Below are 18509 nucleotides of genomic sequence, written 5' to 3' on the forward strand. Positions count from 1 at the left end.
ATTAAGCATGGCATAAACTGAACACTGGCATTCCTCCAAGTCATCAAGGTACATGGAGAGCTTTTTATTCAAAATATTTTTGGAGTATTATTTCTTTAAAAATTAAAAAAAAAGGTAGGAAAGGGAAGGCATGCAAAATCATGCTTCATAACTCACACCACCCATACTTAGCTGTTATAATTAATCATTTAAGTAATTGACAAATTTAGCTTACCCTTGATTTGAAGTGAAGGCAATTTAGGAGAGAAGTTGATGAAAAAATACAGTTTAACCTCTCTCTCTCAGCTGTCTTCCAACAAAAGGACAGTACCGTCTCCTGCACAGTGCCATCCTGGTCTCTGGGTAACAGAATCTCTATATTGCCTTTTTGCCAGATTCTTGCATCTCAGTCTTTGGCTGAGACCCAGCCCATCATTGCGTGAAATGAATTACATGAAACTTTTTTTTTTTTTTGGCTTTTGTTAAAAGTGAGCTGGAAATTGAGGCACAAACAGAGGCCGATTTAATTCTGCAATTCAGATTTGGGTTCAATTTGCATCTTTGTTTTGGTGGTTTTAGTGTGACTTGAAAGCTGTAGTGACAACTCCACTTTTCATCTGAAGGGTACAGTAAATAGTTAAACAGTGGATGTCTCTAACATGTACCTTCAGAATAAATTTTATTAACATTCATTCAAGCATGACAGGCAGTGTATATCAGATATACTGTATTATAGTTGACTTGGTGCATACCCATAACACATGGCATATTTTACTTACTTTTTTATGTATTAAAGAATCAAAATTATTAAAAATCTGAGAGGAGACAAGCTCAGAGTAAAAAAAAAATCAACAGAAGAGGAAAAGCAGTGTTTTTCCCCCATAACAGCATGAATAGCTTGTTTGAAATGTAGGTGGTGAATTGAAAGAGAGAGATATTTGTGCCTCAAATTAGAAATCAGACAGAGTACTTCACTACACAAAAAATGTACACATAACCTACAAACAGTAATAAAAATGCAAATACCCCAAGCAGTTCCCATTTTTCATTAATTGAATCCACTTTCTCAAGGAGATCATTTGGTAGTAAAACGCCACCTTTCTTCAAAGCTTCAACCTTACTAAGCAGCTCCGTCTTTTTCAGGTCCCTGATGGACATTTCCACGCTGTATCGCTAAAACAGGAAGAGAAAAAAGATACCATTAGGGAAAGAGGTGTTCTTAGAAAATCTTTGAGCACAGAGTTAGTGAGGCTCATGGATGTTAAAAGTTTTTGTTTCTAATAAAATTAATGGGGAGGCTAAACTAAGAACCTTGAGTAGTTGAGAAAAATTGCTGAAAACAGTTAAAAATATATATATATTTCTCACACATACACAAACATCCAAGGTATTCCATTTAGCTGACTAAGATTTAAAAACTTTGTACACATATTTGATCTTTACCTTAAAATATTCCAAACACGAAAATACCTGGTCTAGGGGCATTTAATATCACAATTAGTTTTGGTCAACATTTGGCTCCAGAGTACTGCCCATCACTTATTTCTGCCCTCCAAAGGACTAGTTTCAGAGTGGCACAAATGAAATGATCCCTAAAAACTGGGTAACTTCTCCTTATCCTGTAAGTCCCCTGAATTCTGTTACCATTTTTCTTTTCATTTTTATTTTCCTTAAAAATTCTTTGTGGGCTTGGAGAAGAGGTACATACAGAGAGCAGAAAAAAACAAAACCAAACAAAACCAAACAGTGCTTTGAGAATGGTTACAAATCTACACTTCCTTATTGATTACTGTAAAATGTCCCTAAACATCACAATTGATTACAGAACTGTCTTTCCCCAATATACATTGTATTCTAACAAACTGCCAAGTGACTGTCTCCTAAAACATGTTTTGCTAGTGATAACTTAGGTGCTATTTAATGTGACAGTTACTATGGTGATTCTCTTCAAATAACTCTATTTGGATAACTTCATAGTTAGAAACTCCTATATTATGGACAACTATAAATGACTGTGGATGTATTTTTAAACATGCACATAAAAACATCTCTGAGTAGAAAAACTAGATTCTGGCTAAAGTATTAAACATATTTTACAATTTTAGCACATTTCCAAATGTATATTGATAATCCCTAAACTTCCTACTTCAAGGCATAAAAGTTAGGTTACTGAGGTCCTTGGTAGTATTGCACCATTGTCCTAACTGAGCTAAGAGGAGCACCTTATATCTAAAAAGAAAAGCTTTTGTCTGGGCGAAGTCGGAAATCAGCAAGTTCAAACCATGACCAAGCACTTGGGTGATTTTATTTACCTTGAAAATGTGATATTATATAAGATCCCAAACTAAAATACAATTGGAAGCAGCTTAAAGGAAAAGAAGGTGTGAGATCCCTATTTCAGTTAATAGGCCCCCAGCATTTTCCTGCATATGTTTGCATACTTTTAGTTTCATATTTTAATCTTTCATTTACACTAAACATGCACATCATTTGTACTATGTAAACTTCTCCAAATGCTAGTCATTTATGGATCACAGAACAAAATGTTTTAAATGAGGTGATTTAAAGCATTTCATAGTATTAATGAATGTTGATCAGGGTGTTAAGAGTATCCAAAATTACATGAATATGCATAATGAAAAGAATCAAGGGTTGCTTTAGAGCTCTTTCAGAATTTGGCCTGTGATACATGGGAATTCTGACTACATTTTCTAATGGCAGGCAATTACCAGGACCACATTACTCCAACACTTATAAAACACACTGTCCATTCGAGTTTTCTGGACTCAACACACAACAAGTATTCTAGAAACCTGAAGAGTGTTTTATTTATCAGAGTGATGACTGGAGGAGAGGGCAACCTGCTTTATGTAATCAGATCCTTATCTGAAGATGACATTGTTGACAAAGATTTACATAATTAATTTGGTAAGACTTCTTTGACATAATATTAGAGGAACTAGCATTTCAAGCAAGCAGAAGAATTCTATTCAAATCTGTAGCTTATGCCACGTGCATTAACTGACAGGGGGTGCCCTCCAGCTGTGCCACCCAGGAGCAGCCTTGACCAGTCATCACTTTCTCTTGTAACAAGCTCACCAACTCTCTTTACCCCAACTTTGAACAGCTCCTACACAGCAGTTCAGTCAAGAAAGACAACACTTTAGATGTGTCCCATAAAAATCATAGTCTTGTAGTAATAAAAATATAAAAAGCAATTAATTTAATTTTAAACATAATAAAATAATTTACTCTGTGAAATCTAGTATTGGTAGTCATTGTAACAGCTATTATAAGAGGTTATTGCATTAAAGAGAACTTGTCTTCATGTATGCTCTCTGTCTTTGTCACCACGTAACCTACTGTATAAACAGAGTGATGAAAGATGTGATTGATGGACACTGCCTTCAAACTATAAAAGCTAAGAGAATCCAGATAATCGTTAGATGTATTGGTATGTGCGTGAGAGGTAACAGAATGTCATGTAACTTAAGATAAAAATATTTATTTTAATTTTTGAAGTACTCTGAAGGTTGAATCTGAAATAATTTAGGGCCTCAAGCTGTATATGTCATCATGCCAGAGGGTTATATTTTTGTTGATGTTTGTATGTTTTTGCTTTTCTCTCGCCAACATTTTCAAAAGCATTAGACGGGACAATGTGCCAGCTCTATCAGTTCTTGGTCATTCTATCAAGTAGGGCTACTTTAGCTGTGGTGAGAAAACTGTCTTCATATTCATTCCGTACACAGCAGTAAGTGAGCAGAGGCTGCTGCCCCATTGTGTCCTATAGTCTAGGGATGTTATGATATAGACTACTTTTCAATAGCCAAAAATGAGATTAACAAAGTTAAAGTCAGATGGCTTTTCTTGAGTGCTAAGGTAAATAAGCATCCAGTATTTAATTTCCCCACAGCACCTGCTGTGGCCCTCTCTGTCTAGTCAAAAATAAAATATACTCTATTGAGAGGGCATATTTACATTATTAAGTGTATTTGCTTGGCCAATTCAATTTTGACTAATGAAGCCTCCTAAAAGATATGTGAATGATCTAAATTAAAGACACAGGCCACTCCTACTCTAAATGTCACTCCTGTGCGTATATAGAGATACATAAAGAAAACTTTAAAAACAGAGTTAAAAATGACCACAAACACTAGCTCATTTTTAAAACGAAGAATTAAAGAAGTTTTTAGAAAATTCTTATTCAGTGCTTACTTTTTAAAAGCACAAATACTAAAATTGAATTATAAAACGAAGTCAGCCAAAATAGGATTTCTGAAGTAAATATAATTAGAAATGCATGAAGACTTGATTGAGATAACTTTTTTGACAGTTATGCTAAAGGGGCTTTTTATCCCTCCTAAAACCTTTTTTTTTTTTTTTTTTTTTTTGTTAAAAATCACACCGAAAATTCTACCCAAATGGAGACTGGAACAATGCCTTGAAACAGTGTTAATTGTCACCATGGAAACCAGAAGAATAAGCCATTTTGAAACTGGTATAGAAGGCACACATTGAGCAACTCAAGCATTTTTCTGCCTCCCTCAATGTTAAAGAACAAGATGCCTTGTCACTGTGAGGTCAGAGAAAGAAAGCATCATGAAAGGGATGTCGATGCTTACTGTCTAGTAAATAAAAAAATAAAAAATAAACTACATACAGCTAATGCTACAAGACGCTACCCAGTGAATCTTTTTGAAATAGAAAGATCATCAAAAGATGGCCAGAATTGGGGGATGGATTCCACCTAAGCAAAACTTCAGGGCTATATTATGTGAACCTTGCCCCCAAAGCTCCCTGGGAATTCTGCTGTTGTAATAAAACTTCAGAAGAGGAAAGAAAAAAGGCAGCATGATGGAATTCAAAATAATGCTCTAAAAGCACACAGAGAGATTAAGACATCCATTGTAAGACTTTTGTATGGTGCTTCTGTTGGTTATGCTGAAAAGAGACCAGACATTGCTGAGCGGAGAGTGAAGTTTTGGCTACGAGAAACACAAGAATTAAACCAAAGAATTTTCTTGATTATTAAAATAGGCTTGTCAGACGCTGTCTTCAGGGTTGGAGTATTTACATCTTACACTGCATTTTAACTGGGCTTCATGTGATTTTACATGAGACGAGTAAAAGCAAGGAAAATGATCTAGTTATTAGAATTATCATTTGATTATCTTTCCCAGTACAAAGTAATACCGTAAACACCTGTATATCCAGCATAATCCCCTTTCCCATAAACGCATAACAGATAGACAGAAAGACAGAGAAAATACACTGAGAAAATAAAATGTGTTATAGTTTATCAACAAGAAAGCTTATGCTAGGAACACACCAAAACATCAAACCACGGGCAGAATTACACGTGAAAATATGCATTTTTGCACAAAAATGCAGGGATGTGTCTGTCTATGACTCCAGTATTGTGTTTTCAGGCTAGTGTTTGCCCTCCTCATGCGAGGCTTCATGGTGGCCCCTCAGCAAGTCCATGCCTAATGCCATTCAGTGGTGAACAAAGAGTCTTTTTATATGAAAGTCCAGGGTCCACAGCTCAGCTGTACATGCCGAGTGCAGGAATCTGCTAGAGGCCAGTGTCCCCTTTGCAGCAGTTCTTGCGCTGCACCCTTTTTCAGAGCACCAGTGTCCAGTATCTCACAATGCATGCGATGTTTCACATGGAGCCAATATCACCAACTCTTGGGGAAGATGTTCAAGATTGAAGAAGAGGGTTCAAGCCCAAGACAAATAATAGTCTTTATTTCTTGAACACTCCTTGTATTTTACCATTAGCAATTTATGGTGAATAACTGCACAGAGAAATTATAAAGACTCCTACAATTGTCCTTGTAAATTAATAATAAGCTTTCTTGATTGGGATAAATCTGCTGCTGAGCCTTTGGAAAAATTAAAAACTGCAATGTCATTTAAAATTGCCAGAACTCGCACAGCAAATTACATCTGAGGTTAAGAATTGAGTTTTCCCCCCTCTTCTAGCTTATTCCATTTGCATGATCTGGAAATCACATTACATTGGCCATGTATTGTTAATTGGACATAGATTGCATTATCTTTAATATAAATCAAACTACAAATATTAAAATGAATTGCAAATTCCCTAATAGAAGATCATAAAACAATCTTTTTTAAAGTATCTCCCATTAATAATTTAATTCCAATTATATCACTCAGAAAACTTAAGTAGGAAACCTGGCAACTTATTTCTCCAATCATTCCTTTTACATAACAAATACCAAGCCTTTTAAAATAAATACCCAGAGCAAAATTCACTGTTATAGGACAAAAATAAAAACAACCACAACTGAAAACTTTTCATTGCCATTTTTAAGTAAAATACTGCGTAAGAACACCAAGTCTGCCTGTCTTGTCCCTTACATACCCAGGTCAAGGGTGAGAAAAATGTCTTCTACAGAAAAGATTTACTAAATTTCAAAACCATTGTAATCATACTCTCTGAAATTATCAAATTGATTATTCTTCTTCTATTTATTTCTTAAAAGGTTCTGTAGCCCCTTAGATTTTCTATAAATTTGATATCTTTCTGAAGCCTTTGCAATGGCCTTTAATGAGTTTATATTAAATATTTAATACTGTTTAGGGCATATCCACTACTACCAAAAACAGTTATATTCCCAGCAGTCCCACTGTTTCAGGCAGAGGACTTGATTGATCCTCCTAGCCTGAATTGAGTAGAATGAAAAGAAGCAGTTGGAAAATAGCTGCAATCATTTAATGCAGATGACCTCTGACAGCCTCGCAGCTCTTCTATCTGAACAGAAATTTGCATGGGGTCTCTGTGCAGAGGAACAATGTAACCTAAATGGTAGACAATCTTTATTCTAATGAAGTGGGTGTCAAGGTCAATGTAAAACTGCAATGATAAATGGTGCACCACTAGGCAAGAGAAGTTGCATAGGCATTGTAGTGCTTTCACATTAATTGAAGACTGAAATGCACTGCGTGAAAAGCACAAGCCTCTCTTTTCACCATAATGTGTTAATGCACCAATGCTGAAATGATTTCTTCAAGATGTTTGCCTGTTGACATGTATCTTATTGCAAAAATAACGCAAATATGAAATTATGGCACAAAATGGACATTTTTAGAATTTAGCTCTTTCCCTGAATATAATTACAAAAATCTAAATAAAATATCCCCAAACAATGTCCTGACACCTAATGTAATTCCTTTGATCCCCTTCCTTTTCTTTTTCTGTTTAGACCTGTCTTTAATTAGTTTCAACCAGCAACCTTTTCTAGAACCCTTCGATGCGTACTTTCATACTGAGCTAAGCGTACAAGAGGACCGAAAAGAGGAGACTCATTCAAATATATTTTTTCTCCACTAGCTTCTAAGTTTTCTGCTTGGTCTGCAGTTAAGATCTTCAGGTGGTGTTTGTCCTGAATAAAAATGTAACGAAAAGCCCATGGTTTGCAAAAGAAAATAACCATTTTCTAGTGTGAGAACTAGAAAACTATAATCTGGTTGTTTGACATTGCCAAAATGACTACACAGCAATAATTACACCATTTCTTCAGTTGATCTAGCAATTTTGTGGCAGTCAATATTTTTCTTTATATGAAAATAAAGACAGTAAGCTGCTTTTAAAAAATCCTGGTCTATTTAAGCCTGTGAAGGGGACATTGTTTGCTAATACACTCATTAGCAACCAAGCATTTTAAGTTCATCAATTAAACAGGAAATGGAGTTGCACCATTAGTCACAATTTGCTAAAATACTGATAAGAGCATATTGCTAACCATTTGAGAAGCATTTCCAGGCTCAACCGGTAATATGTTATAAACTGGGTGCATTTTTATGGTTGACGTTTTTTTCTGATTCTGGTAGACTCTGTGATACAGCTACCTTTCACAACACTAAGCTTCCTGATACGAATAGATTGTAATAATGGAATTACAGTTATACTATTCGAGAATGGTCTGTAGGTCTGTAGGTCTTTCGCTCTGCAGATTTAGTGAATATGAGGCTATTGGTATGATTTACTATAAAATAAATGATATTGCTAGTTTGCAAGTCATGTAAAAACAAACTGTCTCACATAGAAATCAACATTCCTGAAACGGTAATTCAGAGGAAAAAAAAAAATCTCAACATGAAGGAGGATAGTGAGAAAGGAAAAAAAGTTACTGATGAAAATGTTTAAAAAACTGTACAGCTTCATCTGTGTGTGATTTGTCAGGTCTGAAGCTTTGACGTGCCCAAGGGGCAGACCCCAGCGGGGAGTAGGCTGCCGAGCTAAATAGCTGTGAAAGAAGTCTTAATGTAGGATGGAATTCAAACTAACCTTGACATGACCTCGGGAAAAATATGCAAAAAGTAAAATGAATGCACTCTGCAAGATACATCCTAATTTTGTGGTGGAGCTGGTTAGTTTTACAAACATAACTGAGACCTTAAAAGAAAAATAGAGAGCTAGTAAAAGGGGAAAACTTTGGAATTCAGGCCAAAAAAAAAAAAAAAAAAAAGACGTAAGCAGGCATGATGTGTTACGGTGAAGGCATGTGAACCATTTGGAAAGAATCCAAATAAAAACCCACACTGAACAATATTGTTGTCAGCCTGTCTATTCAGGAAAATTGTTTTTTTTAGGTTGAATATAAATGACACAAAGCCAAGATTACATCATTGCATTACAAAGTCTGTTGTGGCTTTTAGCTGAACAAGCCCCATGGATCTATTGGTTTAGGACAGTAATTCAGTAAGGAGGTTTTAATGTGTTATTTTTCCTCTAATGTCAATAAAAAATAGAAGAATTTAAGAAAGAAATATCGTGAGTGCTCTCTAGTCTCTTCCTTGCTTTTGATCTGTATTTGATAAGCCAAACTCAAATTTTAGTTGATGCACTGAGTCTTGATTTGACTTTATTATAAATTTTGCCTGTTTTGAAGTGATTGGCTTAAGGAGGAAGGCATTTGTTCTAGCTCCCCAGCCAAGAACTGGCTCACTCATTGGATATATGGAAATTTTAATTGAGTGTCAACTTGTGTAGAAATTCAATCCTATTACCTCCTCAATGCAATTCTGTAGCAATACCAGTTATTTACTACACTACTAACCAGATTTTAAACATAATTAAATTGCTAAGAACATACACCCCGAATCTAATGACTTAAATCCCTGCAGCAAGAAAGTGAATTCCTGGATCAGGTATATATGCTTCTATTAGATTTTCATGAGCATAAAGTGAGGAGAAAAGGACGCAATCATTTAGATGTACAGAAGTACAAGGAGTTTTGCTAAGAACCTGTTGAGCAGGCATTTGTAAGATCACTGCTTAATGGATATATCATACCATAGGGATCTTTTTTGGTTTAGTCTTATTCAGTATTTTCATTAGTGAACATATATAAGTAAAATTTATATATGGCATATTGATCAGATTGCCGGATTATACTAATCTCATTGTTCAATAAAGAGTAATACATATTTCATCTTGGATATCATAAACTCAAGCACCTATAGATAGTGGTATACTAGTAAACTGGCTCTCTGGGGGAGTTATATTTCCCTGGTGTAAACACTCCCATCATCATGGATTCCAAGCTACCAATGGTTGCTACTGCTAGCAAAACTCCTGAATACTTAACAATCAGCTCTCACAAGCCAAAACTAACCAGATCCAGCACCCCACTACCTGGCATCTAGTATAAAGGAGTTGAGTGTAGATAAGCCATCTTCTATCTTTCATACTCTAACTATTGCTGGGGTCATAGAAAAAGAGAACTATTTTCTCTGCTAAATGAAAATGAATATATGTGATGATTACTAACATTTGATTCCAGTCAAGGGAAAATAAGAGGAAGTAGTGTGGATTACGGAGGATAGGAAAGCACAAGTTTCTCTACTCAGCTCTGCCAACTGTTCCTATGTGGGAATATGGCTTCTGTATGGCCAGGTACACATCTGTGGAGAAGATAGAATGTATATTTTTATGTGAAATCTTATAATTTTTATATGTTGAATTAAAGCTTTTTAACACTGTATAGGCCAATCTGTCTCTAGTTAGATCTGAATTTGCAAGCATCTACTTCGCAATGTCTATTTTAGACAATGATACTAGACTCCAAAGGGAACACAACATGCTGGCATAGTAGATGAAATCTAAGAAGGAGATAGGACAAATATCAAGCCAGACAGAGTTAATAACCATCCCCCACACCCACCAAAAAAGAAAAAAAATATAGAAACTGCACAAAGAATAGAGGCGAGGGACTTCCCTGGTGGCGCAGTGGTTAAGAATCTGCCTGTCAATGCAAGGGACACAGGTTTGAGCCCTGGTCCAGGAAGATCCCACATACCTCAGAGCAACTAAGCCTGTGTGCCACAACTACTGAGCCGGTGCTCTAGAGCCCGTGAGCCACAAGTACTGAGCCCGCATGCTGCAACTACTGAAGCCTGCACACCTAGAGCCTGTGCTCTGCAACAAGAGAAACCACTGCACTGAGGAGCCCATGCGCCGCAACAAGTAGTGCCCATTTGCCACATCTAGAGAAAGTCTGAGTGCAGCAATGAAGTCCCTGTGCAGCCATGAATAAATAAATTAATAAATAATAAATTTATTTAAAAAAAAAGAACAGAGGTGACTAGGCTTCAATTGTCTTTAGGTTCAATGAGTCAACAGACAGTGGAAGGAATATAAAAAAATGAAATATGATTTGGGGCTGGATTGAGACAAACACAGAGTCAAGAAAAAAGAAAGGTAGCAGATAGATTCGCTTGACTGTGGTTTACTAGGCCCAAACCTGCAGTCCTGGTTCTCACTGGGTTCCATGTTCCAAGAGGGACCTAAGAAATGTATTAAATATCCAAAGGAGAGCACTTAAGGAAAGGAAAAGATTCAACACTTCTCCAGGGAGCAAGCTGTTGAAGAAGCTGGAGATATTCAGCCAAAGGGTAAATAGGAGTTGAAGATGACAGAAGAGAGGGAAGAACATATCAGCAGATTCGGAATATTTAGAAGACTGAATAGAAAATATTAATTTGTTTCACCTGACCTCAGAGGTTAGGCCTGGGATCAAAGACTGAAGCATAAGAAGGAACAAAGCTTGGGCTATAGTGAGTTCTCACTCAACAGAGTTCTTCAGGCAGACACCAGACGTGCCCCTGGTTGGGATATTCTATGGGATGATGAGGCACTGAATAAGGACTGGCCCAGAAGACAGTCTAGAATTTCCCTCTATTTTAGAAAGTTGAGCTTCTTTGGGCCCACATTTACCAGGTAAGCCATAACAATCACATTATTATGTGCAGAAGAAATGCCAAAACTGAAAAACACCAAGTTAAGGAGAAGCTGTCACTTGCTGGAAAGAGACTCAAATATAAGATTCTCGTGCAGAGAAACCCAGGAGAACAACAATGGAGCAAAGATACAACCACATAAAACGTAAGCTATACAATCTGAGCTCAAATACAGAGAACAAAAAGAAAATGCAAGGTTGATTGACAAATCCTCAAATCATCTTCAATCTGTCCTACTTTAGAGGCATATTTGATGAATTCCTGAATTTAAGGAAATCTTTCGGGTCCTTTTTTTTTGACTAAATATTTTATAGGAAACTTCTACTATACAATTTATGCAGTTAGGTCCATATTTCAACAAATCCTTCCTGTAGATTTTTTTAAAGACAAACTTCAGGACTTCCTTGGTGGTGCAATGGTTAAGAATCTGCCTGCCAGTGCAAGGGACATGGGTTCAATCCCTGGTCCGGGAAGATCCCACATGGGGTGGAGCAACTAAGCCTGTTCACCATGTGCTGCAACCACTGAAGCCCGAGCACCTACAGCCCGTGCTCCACAACAAGAGAAGCCACCGAAATGAGAAGCCTGCGTATCGCAAGGAAGAGTAGCCCCTGCTCGCCATAACTAGAGAAAGCCCACGCACAGCAACAAAGACCCAGTGCAGCCAATAAATAAATAAATTAATTAATTAAAAAAAGAAACTTCACAAATGCCACTCTCAAAAATTTTCTTCCATTGATATAGAACTTTCTCTAACAGATATCTAAGAAATGTGTTATAACCATTGCTGCCAGAAGTGCAGGCATAATGGCAATTTCTCCTCCATGCTATGAAATTTCATGGTTGTGCTGTGTTATGTTGAAAATCTGCACATCTCAATGGGTTTTCTGTGCATTCCAATGCACTTCAGTGACGACGTGGATCATTGCCATAATACATCATGACTGTTCTAATTACGGTTTCATTATGATATACCCTATCAGGGCTGTCGTAATGTCATGTCAGCACATAGTAAGAACAGTTATGCAATTATGTAATATCTGTTAGAGTATGCAATGTAGGATGGATAAAAAGACACAAGGAGCAGCAATTAATGTAACGAAACTCAGTTTTCTCCTTTAAAAAAGTCTCTAATTTTAAAGTTCCACTTCTTTTGTTTTCCATCTCCCAACCTAAACAAGCACCTTCAAACACATCTATTTTTGTTTAATTGGATACTATTATATAATTTAATGAACTTTTTTTAATAAAGCAAAATAAGAGGAGAAAAGGAAAGTCCTTGACTTTAAGCTGTTCTCTGTATGTCACAAAAGAATAAGATTCACCTAATATACACGGCAAGAAATCCAGTAAAAATTTAAGTGTAATAAAATCCACTGAGGCTTACTATCATGCAAACTTCAATGTCACGTTCCTCTATTGTCCTTGATCTCTTGTGTGGACATAGAATTTCTTGCCTCACCTCTTAAAACTCAATTGACCAGCTCTGTCTTAAAAAAAAAATTATGATAATGAAATGAGATAAAGTATTAACATCCATATTTACTTCTCTAAATTATGACCATAAATATTTACTTGCCTTTAGTCTCAGCGGCCAAAATATACCCAAATATCTACAAAAATAGAAATCTCATCATTTGTCTTATAAATTTGAAGAATAAACCCTCAAAGGATGAGGGCATGCCTTTTTTGGTCAACCATGGGGTACCTTGAATATTTGAGGCCCTCAGAAAAACCCTGAGTCGATAAACAGTTTCTCATACTGATACATGAACTTCTTTTTGTTGTTTTAATATACAATCATGGAAGAATTTATATATCAAAGCTTACCCCATATCTTTATAGCTGAATTAGAGGCCTGTTCAATGCATTTATAATAGAAATGCTGACGAAGCCTAAACCATGGACAGGCACGGTTGTGCAGCAGCAGCCATTTCAAATATAGATATATTTTTAGCATTAGAAGGGACCAAGTTTGTTTAAATCTGGACTTTTTTTTTTTTTTACAATTGCAAGTAATGTTAATAGCACACTGTAAATGTTAAGGCTAAGTGTGCAATGTCAAAATAGATTGAATCTCTCTGAAAATTGGAAATTCAGGCTTTTCAAACGTAATCCAGATGTTTGGCTTTTATTCAGATTTCAAGAAAGAGGGAACTAATATGATATAAAATTCATACATGCATATTTCATTAGTGCCTTTTGTATCGCTGAATTAAACATTCTGAAACGTGCTTTTCCCAAATCACACAGAGTTTTAAACCAAAGCACTTGCCAAGATGTTGCTCACCTCAAAAATAATGCCAAATTAATTTCATAAGGAAGAGACTATATATTTCTTACGTTAACCCTGTTGATAATGTTTCTCCAAAGAGAATATCTTGCTTTCTCTTTAAGGATGACAAGAAAAATGAGTAGAACACTATAGCCATTGTAGTGTTTCAAAAAGATATTACTGCTGAACATGGTAACTTTGGAAATCTGTGAAGATCAGTGGCGTAAATAAAGGCTGGAAGCACTATCCCCATATTGTCATCATCAAAAACAATCTTTTCAAGTTTAGTGCAAATGGACATTCCCTAGCGACTGTGGACTCCAGCACTGAGAAGCATGTCCAGAACTCATCATGCAGATGTTAAGACAGAGCCAATCAAAGCATTTCCAGGGCTGTCTGCTCCGAAAACACAACAGAAATGCCATCATAACTTTATGTATTCACATCATGACTTTTCTTCAGTAGGGTGTTTTTAACCTTTCAGAGAGTTTCAACATCTGTAATCTTAATAGATCCATAATGCCATGGGGTTTTTCTTGGTGACTGCCTGAATCTGTGTATAATAAAATATTTGCTCTCTTAGGCCACTTTTTGAGAGTAATCTGGGCTCTCTTCACATCAGATGAGGATGAATGTTGTTTCAGAATTAGAATATAAGCTCCTGCAGTGGAGTATATAAGGTCAGGGACCACGTTTTGTTGACCCTTTATCAACTGTAATTCTTAGCATTATGTCTTAGATATAGAAGGTAGTTGGAAAATATTTATTCATCTGAATTTCTCCTAAAAGACCAGGTAAGCCTGTACCAGGCTGCTGAAATATATGCCAGGTATAAGTATACAGTACACAGAAGTGAGTATCATGTGATTGCCTTATTTCTCCTTGAATTTCATGCTCAGTAAAAAAGTTATTTGGTTAAAGCAACCAATACAGAAATATTCTCAATTTTTAGATAGAAGCAGTGAACAAAGTTAATTGTTTCCCATGGCCAGGAATGGTTAACAGAAGAAAAGCTTCTATAAAATGTATCAAAGAAAAGAGGAAAGTGACAGCAGCTCTTTAAATATTTAAGGACACCTTTTATGAGTTCAGTGTTTTCTCACAGCAATAATATTTGATCAGAATACAAGAGGCTGGGTCCAATTTCTAGTTCCAACACCAGTCTGCTATAGACTTAAAAACCTTTCTGTTCTAGCCTCTCTTTTTTGTTTCTTTGGGGTACATGTCCATATTTACCAGAGAGAGTTTTTAAGAAAATAAACTTTAAAGATTTTATGCTTTAAGCTTAAAGTACTGTGTCTTGCTTCAGCCTCGAAAAGCCTGATTGTCATTTCAATGGATTGTTCTCCTTTTTTGTTCTCCTACGGCAAGCCCATGGGGAAAGTTAGTAATATCAATTCTCTCTTACGGATTAAAAATTGATACACAGAAGTTAAGTGACTTGCCCAAGGTCTGTAAGACTGTGTTAAAACCCAGAAACAGAATTTTCAGGAAGAATTTCAGCTTAGTTTTCTAGGCCATTCTGTTATTCTTGAAAATGCATCTTTAGATACCGTCCAAAAGTCTGGTGGGCCCTGGAAGTACAATATAAATAAAGTCAAGAATGCCATTCAAAGTGACTTTAGTCAAACACAGTTAAGAACCCCACCCTTATGGCTTCTATGGCCATATTCATTTTGGTGAGGCTCATCTTCCAAACCTCCATACATCTTCAACAGCATGAGGTTGAGGCTAAAAAGTGCAGACAGGAGAGTTCTCACTGTTAGTTATACCTGCCATTCAGAAGCTCTGGGTACAGGTAAAAATTTATTAGTATAAACTAAAACTATAAAGAGCAAACCTTGGTTGTGACAACTGCTTTTAAGTATTTTTCTAGTTATGTAAGGGAGTCTACCATAAACATTCAAGTAACTTTACTAGTACAGCCCCATCAAAGAGAAACATACCGTGTACATGTATGTATGTGTGTCCAATTACACGAGTGACAAAAGGAAGAGGATGGAAAGAAGATTCAGAGAACAAAATGAAGGAAATGCATAGATGGATGGAGAGAAAGTAATAAGTAAATAGGGAAAATCACAAAGGTTTAAACAGATAGGGGAAACAATAACTAGTAGACAGAGAATAAACCATTAAAAATACATAAAAATAAAGTATTGCAGAAGAGGAAGGAAATCACAGCTAGAGAGAAGGTCTTCAGTGAATGACTTTCCTGAAATAATCAGATGAAAGAATATGTTAATGATGGCTTAAAAAAATTGTGTAAGGGCTACAAAAATTCACTAAGAGGAGATGAGAACAAAAGAATGACCAGGATGTGGTCATTTAGTGCAGCTTACAGCCATAACAAAGGAGAACTTTTCAAGAATAAATAGGTACTAAAATTTGTGATTTCTAGGATTTTCCCTAAGCACCATAGATGGAGAGCCCCTTCACTGGGCACCATTTTCCCTGTAACTTTTACTTCTGCTTTTGCTATATTGGTGGCTTGCTATGTGGTGATGCCATTTCATATTTCTGTGTAAAATCTGTTCCATTTAAAACAGAGACAATGACATACTCACCACTTATCCAGCACAAATATATTTTAAGAAGCAAACAGGTCATGTTTCTACAAAATTTCAAATCTCTGTGGAAAATGCATTGTTTAAAAAAATAAGTCTCTACTTTTAATACACACGACAGTGGTAATAAGATTTTTTGGTCTGTTACCCATTTGCAAGTAAGGATGCAAATTTCCAGTTCATTTTTTTACCATCTCAGAAATACTGTCTACATTAGAGAGTAAAACAAGTCACATCAGAGGGGAGTCACTGAAAAGGTACTATACATTGTGTGTATGTGTATATATATATATATATATATATATATATACACATACATACACACATATATATTTCCCATCTTTTAGAAAATATGTCAACAAAGCATTATTTTTTTTCTCTACCCTTAAAGGGAGGAGGGAACATGTTGGTATTACCCAGTAATACCACTTCTCAAAATCTACACACACATAACCATTTAATTACTGGGTTCTATAAACATGGAGACAGAAAAGGACCTATGCCAAACATTTTAATTTGTGAACCAATGAGTTTCAAAGAGTTAAGCCAAAAAAAAAAAAAAAAGCAAAAATATGAAAAACTAAAATATTTGCCTGAATCAGATTGCCCATATTTAAACTTTGTTTATGCTGCTTACTAGTTGTACAATTCTCTATGCCTTAGTTCCTCATCAGGGGAAGATATTAATACTTCTTTCATAAGGTTGCTCTGAGGATTGAATATGCTAATATATGCAAAGATGCTACACAACTCCTGTTACATAAAAAGCACTCTATTCAAGTGCTTGTTCAAACTTGATCCAAATCCTGCATGCGAAGAAAACATGACCTTTGGCATAACTTTTCTCATCTCTTTTATGCCCTTAGTTTGTATATTTATGTATAACTTCCCTTCACGAAATAAAACATTGAATCTAGGAATCAATATTCAATAGGAAAAAAACCTTGCATTCTATTCAGTTCCACTGAACACATGGATGAAAGCTATTGTGATCTGCCATTGGTTTGTTACTCTTCCCCAATGTGTCTTCCTGATTTTGGTAAAGGCCTAGGAGTACATCAAACTAATTCCCAAATCTCGGTGGGTTTCCCATATTGCAATGTTCTGCAATGCACCTATCTCCATTCAACTTATTAAAATTCTATCTAGCAAGGTCTAGTTCAAATCTCATTTCTTCTACAAAGATGTTCTAAGAACATCCTCATAGAAGACCAGCACTCCTTTTGTACCACACAAATGTGCTGTCTTTACTATAATTTCATGTTTTTTGGTTTTACTTTTCTAAATGGATTATAAATTACTATGGAATAACCTTCCTTTTATTTTGTCCTCCATAGGATACAGTAATATCTAACAAATGCTTATTGCCTGATCTTCACAGTCACTAATACCAGAGAGCGTCATTCCTTACTTTTCCTTACTTTTTAAAGTAAAGGTAGAATTATTCGACAATTAATTCCTAATATATATGTATTAGAACATATGGACATACGTAATTTTAAAAATATATGTGAGAAAAGAGAATTAAGGTAGGAAATATTGTGCATAGGCACACAGAATGATGCAAATTTCATAATTTATTTGTGGGGCTTGATACTAATTAGTGCAGTGTGTAAAGTAGAAAAAAGTTGAAATCAGTTCTTTCCTATGTAAATATGAATCTACCTTTAACCAGATAGCTCTCCAGAGAAGTAGCCCCAGTAGGGAATTTGGAATTAGAGTGATTGTCTGTCACTGTGTCTCCCAAGGATGACTTTGAATTCAAACGTGAGCCTATTCTCTATCAAAATACCCCAGAGACCATTCTGGTCCTTTCTTCATAGACAGCTAAATGCCTTTAGCCATATTTGCCATGACATCCAACGTGACAAATGAAGTTCAAACCAGAGGTGTGCACACCGTAACACAAGCAGAAGGTAAGAACAGGTTGTTCATGTGAAGTGACCCATTTTCAATGGAAATATAAATAAATATATCTATTCTATGCTGTCAAGAGTTCTGAGGAGCATTTGGTAACTCTGCCTAAAGAAAACGATAGGAAAATGAAAATATGTGGAAAATAAGACGTGAAAGAGAAAGCTGAACTTCCGTGACAGATTTAGCAAAGGATACTGTTGAGAACCTGTTGAGTGGTTACCTAAAAAAGAGTGGATATATGTATATGTATAACTGATTCACTCTGCAGTACAGCAGAAACTAACACAACATTGTAAATCAACTATACTCCAATAAAAATTAATTAAAATAAGTAAATAAAATTTTATACAAATCTGAAAAAAGAATAGTTATTTACTTCTGAATAAAAGTAAAATGGAAAGGAAAGGGTCCAAGAAGGCTCATAAAATATGTATTTATGACTATTATCTGAAATGAACCAATAGTAATGTGGCATTTAGAAATTACCACTATTACGGAAG

General features: G+C 35.7%; 1 protein-coding gene across 3 annotated transcripts in view; it reads right to left on the reverse strand.

Moving 5' to 3' along the window:
• Positions 1-18509, reverse strand: part of AKAP6 (A-kinase anchoring protein 6) — a 551024-nt gene that overhangs the window by 89526 nt on the left and 442989 nt on the right. For all 3 annotated transcript variants that reach the window (XM_057721871.1, XM_057721869.1, XM_057721870.1), the window contains one exon: positions 1006-1152. In XM_057721871.1, the coding sequence (XP_057577854.1) occupies positions 1006-1152 (147 nt within the window). The remainder of the gene's footprint in view (positions 1-1005; positions 1153-18509) is intronic.

This window comes from Hippopotamus amphibius, chromosome 2, assembly GCF_030028045.1.
Source record: "Hippopotamus amphibius kiboko isolate mHipAmp2 chromosome 2, mHipAmp2.hap2, whole genome shotgun sequence".
In the NCBI taxonomy this organism is placed as follows: domain Eukaryota; kingdom Metazoa; phylum Chordata; class Mammalia; order Artiodactyla; family Hippopotamidae; genus Hippopotamus; species Hippopotamus amphibius.